Source organism: Astatotilapia calliptera, chromosome 12, assembly GCF_900246225.1.
Source record: "Astatotilapia calliptera chromosome 12, fAstCal1.2, whole genome shotgun sequence".
Classification (NCBI taxonomy): domain Eukaryota; kingdom Metazoa; phylum Chordata; class Actinopteri; order Cichliformes; family Cichlidae; genus Astatotilapia; species Astatotilapia calliptera.
Genome location: NC_039313.1, coordinates 9,837,197 through 9,850,615, shown reverse-complemented (window position 1 = coordinate 9,850,615; position 13,419 = coordinate 9,837,197). Strand labels below are relative to the sequence as shown.

General features: G+C 38.3%; 1 protein-coding gene across 4 annotated transcripts; it reads right to left on the bottom strand.

Annotated features, from left to right (window-relative positions):
- Positions 1-271: 271 nt before the first annotated feature.
- LOC113034281 (probable isoprenylcysteine alpha-carbonyl methylesterase ICME) lies at positions 272-13,087 on the bottom strand. 4 transcript variants are annotated; one of them, XM_026188706.1, is made up of 10 exons: positions 6,978-7,404; positions 6,723-6,804; positions 4,740-4,769; positions 4,502-4,651; positions 4,268-4,388; positions 3,967-4,179; positions 3,791-3,874; positions 2,037-2,178; positions 1,675-1,837; positions 273-1,545 (listed from the first exon to the last, which is right to left on the bottom strand). In XM_026188706.1, coding segments are annotated over exons 3-10 (1,149 nt in total). In that variant the 5' UTR covers positions 4,742-4,769; positions 6,723-6,804; positions 6,978-7,404; the 3' UTR covers positions 273-1,271. The 4 variants fall into 4 exon arrangements, with proteins under 4 accessions (XP_026044494.1, XP_026044491.1, XP_026044493.1 ...); XM_026188708.1 differs by lacking the exons at positions 6,723-6,804; positions 6,978-7,404 and adding an exon at positions 13,070-13,087; XM_026188707.1 differs by having other exon boundaries at positions 6,728-7,404.
- Between the last annotated feature and the right edge of the window lie 332 nt (positions 13,088-13,419).

Below are 13,419 nucleotides of genomic sequence, written 5' to 3'. Positions count from 1 at the left end.
GGTTCAGATCCAGCAATTATTATTATTATTATTTTGAAGAAGGCAAAGTCTTTCTCAAAAGGTGCTTTTTGTTTTTTAATTGCCCTTTTAGCTTGCTTGGCACAGTACTGGCATTACCTAACTCCCTCCAACAAGGGATTAATCAAGCCAGCTCCTGAGGTCATCTGATATTCCCAGACCAGCTGAAACTATAGGACATTGATATTTGGCAGGAGTTTCTCACAACAGCTTTTATTTCTTTAGGTGTTTTTTCATGTAGTTTTTTTGCAAACACAAGAACGTGATCAGTTTATCTCGTCAAAGGCCAGACAGTGAATATGATGTGTAGAGATTTCATACCTCAGGTGAATCAAGTCCCACACCTCCACCCCACCCACCCACCAATCTGAGCTATGGTCTGATTCATGATCTGAGTGGCCTCATCCCTCAGGTCACTCACACACAGACTCCATACACCAACCAACTCCTTCCCCTTGTTTTGTACATATTCCTCTTGTTGGTTATTTATTCCCCTTGTCTTACTATTTTGATTTCCTGCACAGTTGATACAGACCAAAGTTTTATTCTATTCTACTTGCAGTACAAACATTTGACACACATTTTTTGTAAATAATGCTCAAAATTCAAACATTTTAAAGCAATTAAGTTTTACAGAACATGGTTACTATTGTTCTGCAGTGAAAATCTGATGGTATTTATGTACTGTTTCAAAGTTATACTGGCTCAAAAATTGCTAATCATTCAAGACTTCCCAAAATATTTTGCTCTCTGTAAATACATGTATATCAAAAAGAGTGACGGGTTAGATTTTAACACTATCACAAGATGTAACAACATTGAATTTTGGAATATTAGGCATAATAATTTCAAGTAGGTGTAAAAATGATGACTGTACTTCATTTGTCAATAAAACTTGGGTTATTAATGTGCTGTTACAATATATTATACACGTACTTTTAGAGTATCAAATAAAACACTTGAAAATTCTCAAATTTGATAATTAAACAACAGCTACAGATTTGTTAACTGTATTCAACTTTTAATACTGTGTATCAGTGCAATTCTTACTAGCGCACATTTCTCCACAACTTATTTTACTTTGTGATTATTTATTTGAAAGCATCGTAGAGAACAACTCTCCCACACAATCACAGTATTGTTAAAATATAATGACAGTGTTATTAACTCAGAAAGTGTTAAATCAAACTCAAAGTTAAATGGTTCATTTGAGGTATAAGAACAAGTATCTAAAACATAAATGTATGGATCATTCAGTATGTATTACAGATTTTTGAATGTTTTTCTAATGATGTGCAAGTACCCAGAAGTTTTCTGAACTCTTCGTTGATGTATCCGTAGATTGGATGGTAGAGGCGTCTGTTTGACACCATGAGGTCAACGGGGATATCAGTGTGGCTCGCTCTGGGAAGCAGATTCAATGACAACTTAACAGAGCGCGAAGTGAGAAGCTCAGAGAATCTCATGGTAGATTCAGCAGGAACGACAATGTCATTGGTCCCATGGAGCAAGGCGAATGGAGGCAATCTGTCAGAATAAAAAGGACTGTAGTAAATAAATGTCTGTAGTGTGTTTGCATTTCAAATAAATAACTGATGCACTAGATTTTAGAATTATAATTGGTTTTAAACCCATTTTTTATCCTTTTCTCTTCACCTGCTGACTTTGTCCTGGCTGAGCTTCTTCAGTAAGTGTGTTGGTGAGTAGAATGGAAGGTTTTCCACACCAGTCATTGCTCTGTGCATGTCAGAGAGGTATTCGATTCCTCGTTTCTGTTCATGTTCATAATGTTCCACAGTGTTGTAGACGCCACTCAGACCTGTCCAGAATATAAAACAGTTAACCTAACTTATAAAGTATAAATAAAGGAAGAGGAACCACAGATTAGCTAAAAATGCTCAAAATGTGTTTTACAATCTCCATCAATAATTTAGCTATGTATGTGGCAAATATTACATCATGAAAGTTTAGTATAAAATTAAAAAACATTTCTTTAGATGATGAACTTCATTTCTTACCAATAATTCCTCTTATTAACAGGAAGACTTCCTGCTGCTTGTCTGGCTCTATGGAAAGCTCCTCTCTTGTATCAACAAGAAACAGTGTGGTGAGTGTACACAAATGTGCACCTGCTGAATGCCCAATTAATACAATGTTATCCTATAAAAAACAGAACAGCATGCTGTATGTGATTAGATATATGTATTTTTTAACGTTTATAACAAACAATTTGTGAATGAGTATAAAAGCATTCATATATGCACTTAGTCCCAGGACATCCTAGGTCGCGCTGCGATTTATTTTGTAATCGTATCATCAGATCTGTGGCAGCATGCCGTATAGGTGAGGAGGGAAACTGAGCTATTAGCTGATCACCTGGTGATGACTAGGATCAGGTGATGCAGGAGCATGCTGCACACGCTTTGTGTAGTGAAGGTACGTTGGGGGTAACTTCAGAACTTCGACAACATTCTGAGAGATGCTAAGGACACTGAGTCCAAGTGAACCACGCTCTGCAAAACCATTGCTGAAGCTGCTGTAAAGGGTTTCAGCTGTAAGGTGGCTGATACCTGTCACAGGAATAACCCTTAATCCAGTCAAGCTGAAGAAGCAGTCCGAAGCTTGGTTGACTTGTGGGACCTCCTCAATCCCACTGACTGCTTCGGTGCTGAAAGCAGAGTTTGGGAATGAAGAGGAGGACTCAGACATTAATGAGGGCAAGGTCACTGATGTAGTTAAAAAAAACTCATTGGTGGTAGAGATTCACCCATGATTCCCTAAGGCTTTGCAGGTTATGCAATTGTCTTGCTGGATCACACCCGTCAGGCTTCTTGGAAGGACTGTCCCAGGGTATTAGAGAGGAGAGCCAGTTAGGTGGACCTTGGTTACAGGAACAATGTGGTTTTGATCCTGATTGTGAAGACTAGAAGAGCTCTTTATTCTCTTGAGGACTGAAAGTAATGTGGGAGTTTGCCCAACTAGCCTAGAAGTGTTTTATGAACTTTGAGATTTCACCATGTTCAACCACATTCCTCATGGTGTCTTTCTTGGGTTTGTTTTGGGAGTATGGTGTATCTGGCCCAGGTTATCCAAACCCTTTACAACCATATCGAGAGTTTGGTTTGGTTTGCTGGCAATAAATCATTACCAGTAGGTATTGGACACAGCCAAGGGGTGGACGGTGTCAGATTAATTTGGTTCTGTTAACTTTATCAAACCACAGTCTCCAGCTTGTACTGGGGCCGTTTGCATGGAGAGAAAGGTCTGAGTGTCCCTCCTGAGATTTTGCTGAATCCTCCTCACACGGCTCAGTTTCTAGGGTCGGGAAATCATTCAAACTACTTCTGTATGATGATGTGGTTTTTAATCAACATGTGGAAACGACACCAAAAAGAAGATTTTTACTGCTCAGAGGGTTAAACAAGACCTAAAAATCTGTTTCCAGTTTATGTTGAATAAATAATGATAAATAAGTTACATTACTTCACTTCAACCACCAGTCACAATCCAAAACAGTGTCAAAAATTTAAAAATAGGAAAAGACATGATGCAGAAGCTGTCAGAATTATTCTACAAAATAAATAAAACATTTACTTAATCTGTAAAAGCGCATGTATATGAATATGTAACATTTGTAAAAGTCAGTATTTTGGGTCATGGTAGCTATTGTTATTGATTAATTATATTTCAGGAGGTTTGTTTGATTGTACAGATATAGGCAGCTTATTATTCATGTTCCAAAGAATACTTAAATAATACTAAGCTGTCTTACTTTGTCAAAGTTGAATTTCTCTCCATTCTCGTGGACCCAAATCAAGCAGTCAGCGATATCTTGGACCATCCCTAAAACATTCCCCTGTTGATGAGAGTCAGCCAAGAGTAGTTTAGAAGTTTAATATTTGAATAACCCCCCCCCCCGCTTTTACTGTGTTGTTCAGAAGCTCTCACCTTTGGATATGTGCAGTAATCAGGACAAATTACAGTTGCTTTCAGTTCTTCAGCCATCTGCCTGCTCAGTAAACAGTAAGTGGACCTTTCTCCTGAACTCCAAGCACCTCCATAGATAAATATTACAACTGGTGATGGCATATCTTCTAACTTGTCTACATTTGGAGGGTGGTACAAGTCCAGCTTGTTGCCTCTGCGACCAAATGTGATGCCCTATTAAGTGTCCACACAAACAAACTGATTACTGACAAATTTTTCAACAAAACAGGTAGATTTTCTCAGCAAGTTATCCTTAAAATACCTTTTCGTAATACTTAAGGTTCCTCTCATCGTTATACCATGACTTCAGTTGAAAGTAAAGTCTGGCATACCGCAGGTATTTGAGAAGATCCAGCGTAACAAAGCTGAGACGATATATTCGCCTGATTAAGAACACAAACACATAAACAAACCTTAAAAACAGACTCTGCTCAATGAGTGGAACAAAAATGCAAAATAAAAACAGAGAACACATCTAAATTATTTTAAAAGTTACCTTGGATTAAGAGCTTCTATGTACTTCTTATACCCAGGCTTGTCAGGCCAACCATAAATCCACTGGGAGGCTAAACAGATTGTGTACGACAGGCCCACCAACATGACACCCACAGTCACAGACAGTGACATGTAGTATTTTAGATCAGACCTTCAACATGAACATATATCAGGTTAGAATTCATTAAAAGTAATGTCAGATAGTGTTCTTCAAGAGGATATACTGGACAGACTCTTACATTATTTTAGTCTCAGTCTGTCTGTCTTACCTGCAAGCATAGAAAGATTATAAGTAACATAATATAAGCAACAGGAAACAGCATAAATTGTTTTCAGTTACACAACAGGACAAAGATATGATTATGTCGTTTTCAGAAGCATTTCATATAAAGGCTCATTTTGTAAAGCCCTTTCAGTTGTAACCACTGGCCTAATTTAATTAATGCTTAATACTGTTTTAGAACTTGTATAAGTGAGTAATAATTGACAATGTTAAGTCGGAAGGCTGCCTTCATCCTGCTCCAGCTTTAGAGAAAAAACATGGTGCAGAACATCTGGATAAAACAAGTTTCTCGCTAACATTGCACTTACACCCATCACCCACAAAATCAAAGTCATCTGTGTGTCTCAGAACAAGGTTTAAGTGAGTGATACGTGCCAAAATAACGTCCACATGAGTGCCAGGACCCATATTTTGACAGCAGAAAATCACGTGGTAATGAGACGATTAATGTTCCTCACCTATGTAATAAACTACATTAGAATTTATAAATGCCTTATTGAAAGTCAGTTAGAAACTACGACATTTCTGGACAAGACTGGCCATTTAGAACGATAGCTTATGACTTATACATAGAACATTAGCACATGGTCGTGACTCGTGTAGGTCACTAATAAATACATTAAAAAAAAACTTCGACGTCATGCCTGAGTATCAAGAATTTCTACCAAAGCGCCCTCTAATGGCATGTTTATGCAATAGCGCCACCATTCAGAAAGGCGTGTTTAAAATCTTTTTTTTAGCCATTTAATAAGTCAGTATATCAAATATATTGAGTGTCACCCACACTGGAACATTAAAATCATATGACCATGTATAAACATTAGATCATAGGTTGAAATGCATTGAGAAATACTTCATTTATCAAATGATTTTTACATATAAACGGCTTAAAAGATTTATTAGACCACCACCCAATCCAAAATTAACAGTGTTGGTAATTATGTTTCTGTAATGGTTTATCCACCAGCATGTGCAAGCTATTTAAGTAAAATTATACTTTAATGTTAAAATGTAATTATCAATGTTATCGATGAATTTACAAATTTGCTGTTTACTATTAAATAGTATTATTTGTTTTTATTATGATTCCAAATTATAGTTATTTACTTACATACCTGAACAGAAGATAAGTGTATTATTATTATTTTTATATAAGTAAAAATATCAGCACTTTGGTTGACCAGATCCCGCCAAACTGGTTGTTGGGCAGACATGGGGTTTGTTGTGTGGGACAAAGTGGGACATGTCAGCTTTGTAGCTTGAAATGTTCATATCTAAATTTAAAATGATAATAATAAAAAACAAACAAATGGAAAAAACAATTTTACAACACTGGCATTTATCATGTATATGCTAAATATATTATAGTTTCAACTCTCTTGATAAAAGATGAAGATAAAAGGATGCTTAATGTCGTATTCTTTTCAATTTCACCATCGTTGCAGCTGCTAATTGTTTTTTGGTTTTCAGTTCATATGTACTGGTGGATTGGCATACCTGTTTTCCTGATTGTCAGATACCTGTTGTATCTGACAATTTTAACTTTTTTGTTACCACCATATTTCCCTCTCTGTGCAAAATTAAAAAATAACTAGCAAAAAAAGAGAAAACCTCTGTTTCTTAGAATATACTGGCTGCTTCAATTTCTATGTGGTTGTTTCCACTGTATTCAAGACAATGTCTTCTTGGTTCTGACTAGAATTACAATAAATACAAAAAAGCCTTTCCTTCTGAGTAAAAAATAGACTTTACAAAGTGCTTGTCCTGCAGATACAGTCAAAATGTGTGACACTGTCTTTAGATGTGAGACGGGCAGGAGGACAAGGAATAAAAAAATGTTGTGCAGACATCTAATCACCCTAGACAGCTAAGCAAAATTGTGCCCCCTTTTTCTTTCTTTCTTAGAGAGCTTTGACGTAAAGTTAGCAGTACCACTTACTCAACTTGAATCGTGAAGATAATGAAGACAGCGGTGTGTCTGTGAAGGTTCTCAGTCATCCAGGTCATCGTAGTCAAAGGAGCTTGCAAAGAAAAGCGTCTGGACTTCTTTAAGTTGCTAGAAGACAACAGTTCTGACAACGGTTTCCTACCGTTTGACTCTTTGTAGCAATAGTATGTTGGTCGCTAATAAGCTAGCATATATCTTTATTTAAAAAAGAATAATAATAATAAACGACTATCAAAACAAACATACCAAATAAAAGGGTACTTTCTGTAAAAGGCCGGGCTGTATGTACATCATGTAACTGCAGTGTAGCCGCTTATGAAGCGAGCTTCCAAAGGACCGGTGTTCTGCCCTCTTGTCCTGGGGCTTGTCCTGACAACCAAACACACAAAGATAAATACGGCGAAGTGGAAATAGTCTGCTATTAACTTCCGGTTTTGCGATGATAACCAAAGAGCGTCCGTTGATGTTTGAAAGTACCATTTTATAGTTAATTTGTGACATTGATAACGTTATATGTCAGCAAAATAGAGATAGCAGGTCATTTGTTACTCTAACGTTTTAATTATTTATTTATTTTCTTACACGTGAAGCTTCTTGCATGCATACATTTTTTGACGTACCGATGGCGGACATGGAGGATTTCTATCTCTTCATTGTCAACATCTCTGCAGTGATACTCCGGAAACACATGCTAAAATAGTTTGGTGATAAAATACAATACAATACAATAAAATGTATTTTCTCGAAGCTTTCAACCGTGATTCAGCGGAAGGGCTTTGTTGATCTTTCATAGATTTATTTTATTTTATCTTTTCATAATCCATTTGTTGAGAAGGTCGCTGAGCTGTGATCGAGCGGTGCTACTGTGATTGATTAATGTCAGACCAATACAGTATGTCAACAGTATGCTACCTAAAGGGAAAACGGCGAGGGCGTTTACGCATGCGTGTGGCAGAGTAACGGGATTTTATTAGACTCATGATCTGACGGTAAATACGGATTTTATTCTACAGATGGTTCCGGTCAGCTGTTTCACCAGATTTCAGGGTTATATGTTGAAATAGTTTGTATTAATGTAACTCGTGGATACCCCCCCCCCCCCCCCCCCGCGCGCGCGCGCTTCAACCCATAACACCACACACACTAATTATATTGTTTTTTCTCTCCATTTCAGATACGGGATACGGTGACAGTGATAAAATCTGCCCATATCATTTTAGTGCATTACTTACTCCCCTTAGGCGGTTTTTTGAACTGATAATTTGCGACGATTTTGATAGGATGATTATGGGGCGCCTGGCATTAAAATCTTGACTTGGAGACTTTTTCACAATGAAAATGAAGCTTACAAAGGTATTTCTTTGCTCAAAACTGATATGCCCCTGGTTCCAGTTCCAGTTTGTGTGTTATGGCCAAAATACCAAATCCCACAGCAATCCCACAGCTCTCAGATTACTAAAGAACGTCCATTATAAACATTTATTTTTAAACAGTGTTTTATAACTTCAGTATTTATTGGACGCTATCCAACTCGATGCAGTGCTTTTGACTATACATTATTCCGGAGCCATCACTTCATAATCACATTGCTCTCATTACAACAATTAGAGACCAGTCCATGAGTAACTTTATAGTGTATAAAATAGTAGCACTGGCAGTGTATGGCCACCAGGGGGAGGAAGAATTCTGTCACTTCCATCCTGAACTGTTTCATTGATTTTTAACATATTGCTGCTAATTATCGCCCAGACATTATCAAATCTGTTCAAGGACTCTAAAGCTATGAGACAGCAGTGAGTTAAGATGCAAAGATAAAATGCTTTTAGGATCAATATTAGTGGTTTGAACTTTTAAGTACTTCACAAATCTCGGATAGTGATATAATTTATCTGTTCTTGCAGCATTCAATGTATAAAATCAATGAAACCAACTGAAGCCCCAAATGCATTTAAATGATCATGCTATGCTTTGTCAGAAATGCTCTGCGCTAATGTAATATGTCTGTAGTAAATGGTTTGAAAACATGCAGTCCAGCAGTATAATTATCCCTACAAATGCAACCAATTGTTACACCTCTGTGTTGTATTAATGTCCATCTAGCATATCTAAACCAACATAAATTCTATAAATTCAGGGGTTTTGCTGGCCCTGACCATGGAAAACCTTGGCTTCAGCACTGCCAATTCGTGGAAAGCAGAGCTACATACGAGTACTGTCCAGCCTGAGGGTTATTGTTATAGTTGGCCACACAGAGCGGAGTCTCAAGCCTTGAGTTGACGTGTGGTTCTTCCTCCGTCTGCCACGATGTGGGGAGTCCCAGGTGCTTTTTGTAAAGCCGCAGTGGAAATGAAGCCACTTAGTGAATGTGAGCCATTCAGCTGCACTGAGAGCACAGTCAGCCCATTCTGAATGCTGTGGTAACTATTCACAACATTTTCCTTTTACTGGTTAACAATTGCATTATCCTCAAGAAAGTAATTATTTCATGCAGAGCGATATTAAGATAATAACACCTGACATTCATTCCTGATTCTGTGGGGGAAAGCTGGATTTGATATATTTTAATTTTTGTAAATTTTTGCTGACCTGAATTCAAGGGGAATGTAAAAATGGTGAAACCAGTTGCAAAATGCCAGAGTCATCACTTTTTTTTTCAGATCAAACCAGCTCTGTGATTTCTATGATGGCGCGGGGAGGCACAATGCACCATCTCACTGCATTCCTTCCACAAGAAATTAATACCTCACACCTGTCATGCCACAGAATTACAATTCAGTGCAAAATGCTGAATCTCTACCATCCGCATGGAAACTGCTCTGTAGCAGGAATGTGTAGTCTGCCTCTTTTCCTTTAAATTATATCAGTGCTTTTATTTTCATAAATATTTCTATTGCTGTTTTTGAAATACATAATTGGCGCATTTTTGTTTATCTGTAAATGAAATCTCCAAAGGGAATGAGGAGACAGCTGCTTCGTGACCAGTGTTGGTCAAGTTACTTGAAAAAAGTAATCAGTAACTAATTACTGATTACCTCCCCCAAAAAGTAATCCCGTTACTTTACTGATTACTTATTTTCAAAAGTAATTAATTACTTAGTTACTTAGTTACTTTTTAAAAACACGATTTACAACCTGAAGAGGTGATAAAGCGATAGATCTTTCAGCCCAATTCTACTTTTTCTGCATAATCCATCATACAAAATGTAATCAAATGGAAAAGTCTCTTTTTAACTTGTTTTATTAGTTTTAACCTTTTAACTTTATGCATCAAGCAAAAATTTAATTATATGCAACATTCTCTGACTGGAAGAAATTAGTTTAACATTTAAACCTATTTTCTGCACATTCCACCACATAAAATAAAATATTTTGTGTGTTTACACTCAGTCTTTCAAATAGATGCAAGTAAAACACAGCAGAAAATAAATAAAGTCAAAGACTCAGCGGTCCTGTTGCTCTATTTTCACCTGTAAAGCAGGAGTTGGGTAGGCGGAGGTTTACCCTGGTGCAGGTGTGCTGCGGTCAGTGGAAGGATATGGCAGCTCTGTGAGTTTCCCATTACGTCGTAGCTACTCGGTGCTTCCTTGGAAGTTTAGGGTTTTTTTCGCTGTAAAAAGAAGTTTTCTTCCCACGCACAGCGGACACTAATGTTTTTGTCACTTTTTATGGAATCAAACTCAAAGTAAGGTCAGTACTTCCACACTTTAAACGCTGCACGCTCATACTCTCTCCTGCACTCGATATGTGATCCACTGTTGATCTGCACACAGCTGTTGTCACCAACGGCGCACTCGCTTACGTCACTGTCGTGAGACATTCTCGCAAAAGATTCACGGTTTTAGTAACGCAGTAACGCAGCGTTCCTACGGGAAAGTAAAGGTAATCTAATTACCGTTTTTGCAATAGTAATCCCTTACTTTACTCGTTACTTGAAAAAAGTAATCGGATTACAGTAACGCGTTACAAATAACGCGTTACTGCCCATCTCTGTTCGTGACCATGCTGGAGAAGAAGACCTGCTGTTTCCAGGTAACTCAGGTACAGCAACGAGACAGGATGCCAAAATAAAAAATGTGATCATCAGATATTTCCACTGCAACTGTCACTGTCTCAGGCACTATTTCACTGCAGGGCAACCTGCACGTGGCGAATAAAGCCTTGATTAATTAATTGATTGATTGATTGATTGATTTGTCAGCAGCCCGAGGATTTATGACGTTATGCTTTTGAGTGCCTGTCCAGAGTGTCGCAAAAGCATCGCAAAAATCTCAAGCAGTTTTTAAACGTGTTGTAAAAGCAGGATAGATAAATCTCTAACATTTCAGATGTATAGAGAAAATAATAACCCCATGCATTTTAAAAGACGTGATCAGCTCATTACTGTGACAAGTGCTACCGGTGCTGAGTCATAGTCAGAAGGGTTTGTCCACATTATAACTGGAAAGGCTTGTAGTACTGGATGTACCTTTGAAATCCCATCTGTCCTTTTCACACATGTTCTCACAGTCTATTCACTTCAAATCTAAAAATACATCCAATCACTCTTCTGTATTTGTAGCACATACATTGCTAACACTGATGTTCATTACTGATGACTGACTTTGTGTTTCGATGGAAGGCTACAGCTAATTACTTTTTCTCACAGTGTCACAGCAGTGAAGTTCAGTTTACCGGTTACATTTGAACTAATTTCATATTTTCATGGCAAAACCAGTATTGTGTTTGTCATTGTTGGTGTTCCTCAATAAACAGAAGTTTCTTTGTGTATATGATTGTTTGCACAGGGAGTGTTGGGAGGATTTTCAAAAGATGAGTCACGTGTAAACTAAGTGTCTGAAACATGTAAACTAAACAGGCCATTTTCAAATTTCTTAGCTTATGTCTAAAATATGAAAATAAGAACATTCAATGTGTGCAAATCACCTTAGGGTGAGTTCTAATAATGAAAACAGGACGTTGTTTGTGAAATTCAGTAAAAAAAAAAAAAAAAAAAAGGAGACTAGGGATAACATTTAGTTTTCCTCATTAAATGTTTGTATGTGCGTGTCTCTCTGTGTATATCTTTAGCTGAACTTGTGTTTACTGCTGTAAATTTGGATAAACCAGTATGTTTATATCCCGCCAGTGAACCCTTGCTCTGACCCAGTCCCTTGAGCTCCTAACCGATGTGCGGCACTGAGCCGGGACCCAAACGTGCCACTTCTGTGTTTCTCTCGCTTGCTTTTCCTTCCGAAACGTGCTCTCAGTGGGCTCAGGACCTCCAGACTCACAGCCATCTTTTCACTGGGATTTCACAAACATGCCAGGGCCCCAAAAGAACATCCCTTTCACAGTGGGAACCATGGAAACTGGCACTGACCATAAGGTCCAGTTTCTAGGTATCCCAGAACCTGGAAATACACCCGGAATCCCACAGACGCCAGACAAGCACTGAAGACAGAGGTGCTGGCATTCATGCACATTTTCAGTGGGCCCTCTGACTGACTGGAGAGAAACAGAGTGACCATTCTTGTCAGATGCATCGGATGAATGTTAACAAGTTTGTGAGGATGCTCAAGACAGCATTCTTCCCAAAGTGTGGGGCCCGCCCCCATTGCAGGGTTAGGCGCGGTATGAAAAGGGGGGAAAAAAACCCAAAAACGCTCGGACACTGCTAGCACGGGGCGGCCACAGAAACGCAAAGCAGAAGATGAAGCATAGCTGAATATGTTTCCAAACCAACTTCATTCTAAGCCAAACACTAGAAAATATGGTCTTCCCTTTGGCTTCACCTATACAAGATCCAAGGTAGGTCTCCCCTGCATAATTAGAGTCCCCTGTCAGGAGCAGCGCTGGGCTCTCCACATCACGGACAAACAGTATCCCACATTCTTGATTTTTAGTTCACAAACACTTGTTGTAATGACTAACTACTCCTGACATTTTGGAGATGTTAGCTCTTTACACAGTAAAGTTACAGCAGGATACAAATAATATCAGGTTGATCCTGCCAGGATTTGTTCCCCTTGTCTAAATCAGGGACAAACAGTATCCCACAGTTGTTTATGTTTTTAAACCCATTTTGCACAGAGAGGCATTTTTTGGCAAAAATGTATTGATAGCAATGTTGAATATTATTACACAGGAAAAAAAACCCAACTACACGTAAAATAATCACACCGTGACGCCTCTGCCTTTGTAAATGGAGGGACAGTAACTGCGTGCATATATGTAAGCGTGTAAAACCTGAAGATAGTCAGATTAACAGTAACAGTATTTCGTCTCTATCAGCCATTCTGCTATTCATCTCACGGAAACAATAACGTGGCGCATAGCGTGATGTGAAAAAAGGCACATACCTTTGACGTTGGGTGACAAACTCTGTATTCCTCCCACACGTAAACGCAAAAAAGGAGTTTTAAAAAATCTCCGTTTTCGGTGATTCAAAGCGCCGTTTACGTGTGGACGAAACAGCTGTCAAAAATACCAGGTGCGGACATAGCATAAAAGAGTTAGGAGTTTACTTTCTTACTACCCGTAATTTATTGCAGATTACTTGTATTTGCTTAATTGTTTACTAAATGTCTGAGGTGTGAAATAAACCGCAATGGAGCAAAAGAAGGGTGTGTGTGGTTGGAGGATGTGTTTGTGCGTGTGCGTGCACGCGCGCAGGGGGCGGGGGCGCGAACATTTTTCTTGTAAAACAAAG

Excerpts from the sequence above, each read along its gene's own strand:
- LOC113034281 (XM_026188708.1), bottom strand. Across the intron at positions 4,389-4,501 it reads ATAGAAGCTCTTAATCCAAG|GCGAATATATCGTCTCAGCT; the intron begins GTAACTTTTAAA and ends GTTCTTAATCAG. Across the intron at positions 1,838-2,036 it reads GTTAATAAGAGGAATTATTG|GTCTGAGTGGCGTCTACAAC; the intron begins GTAAGAAATGAA and ends TATTCTGGACAG.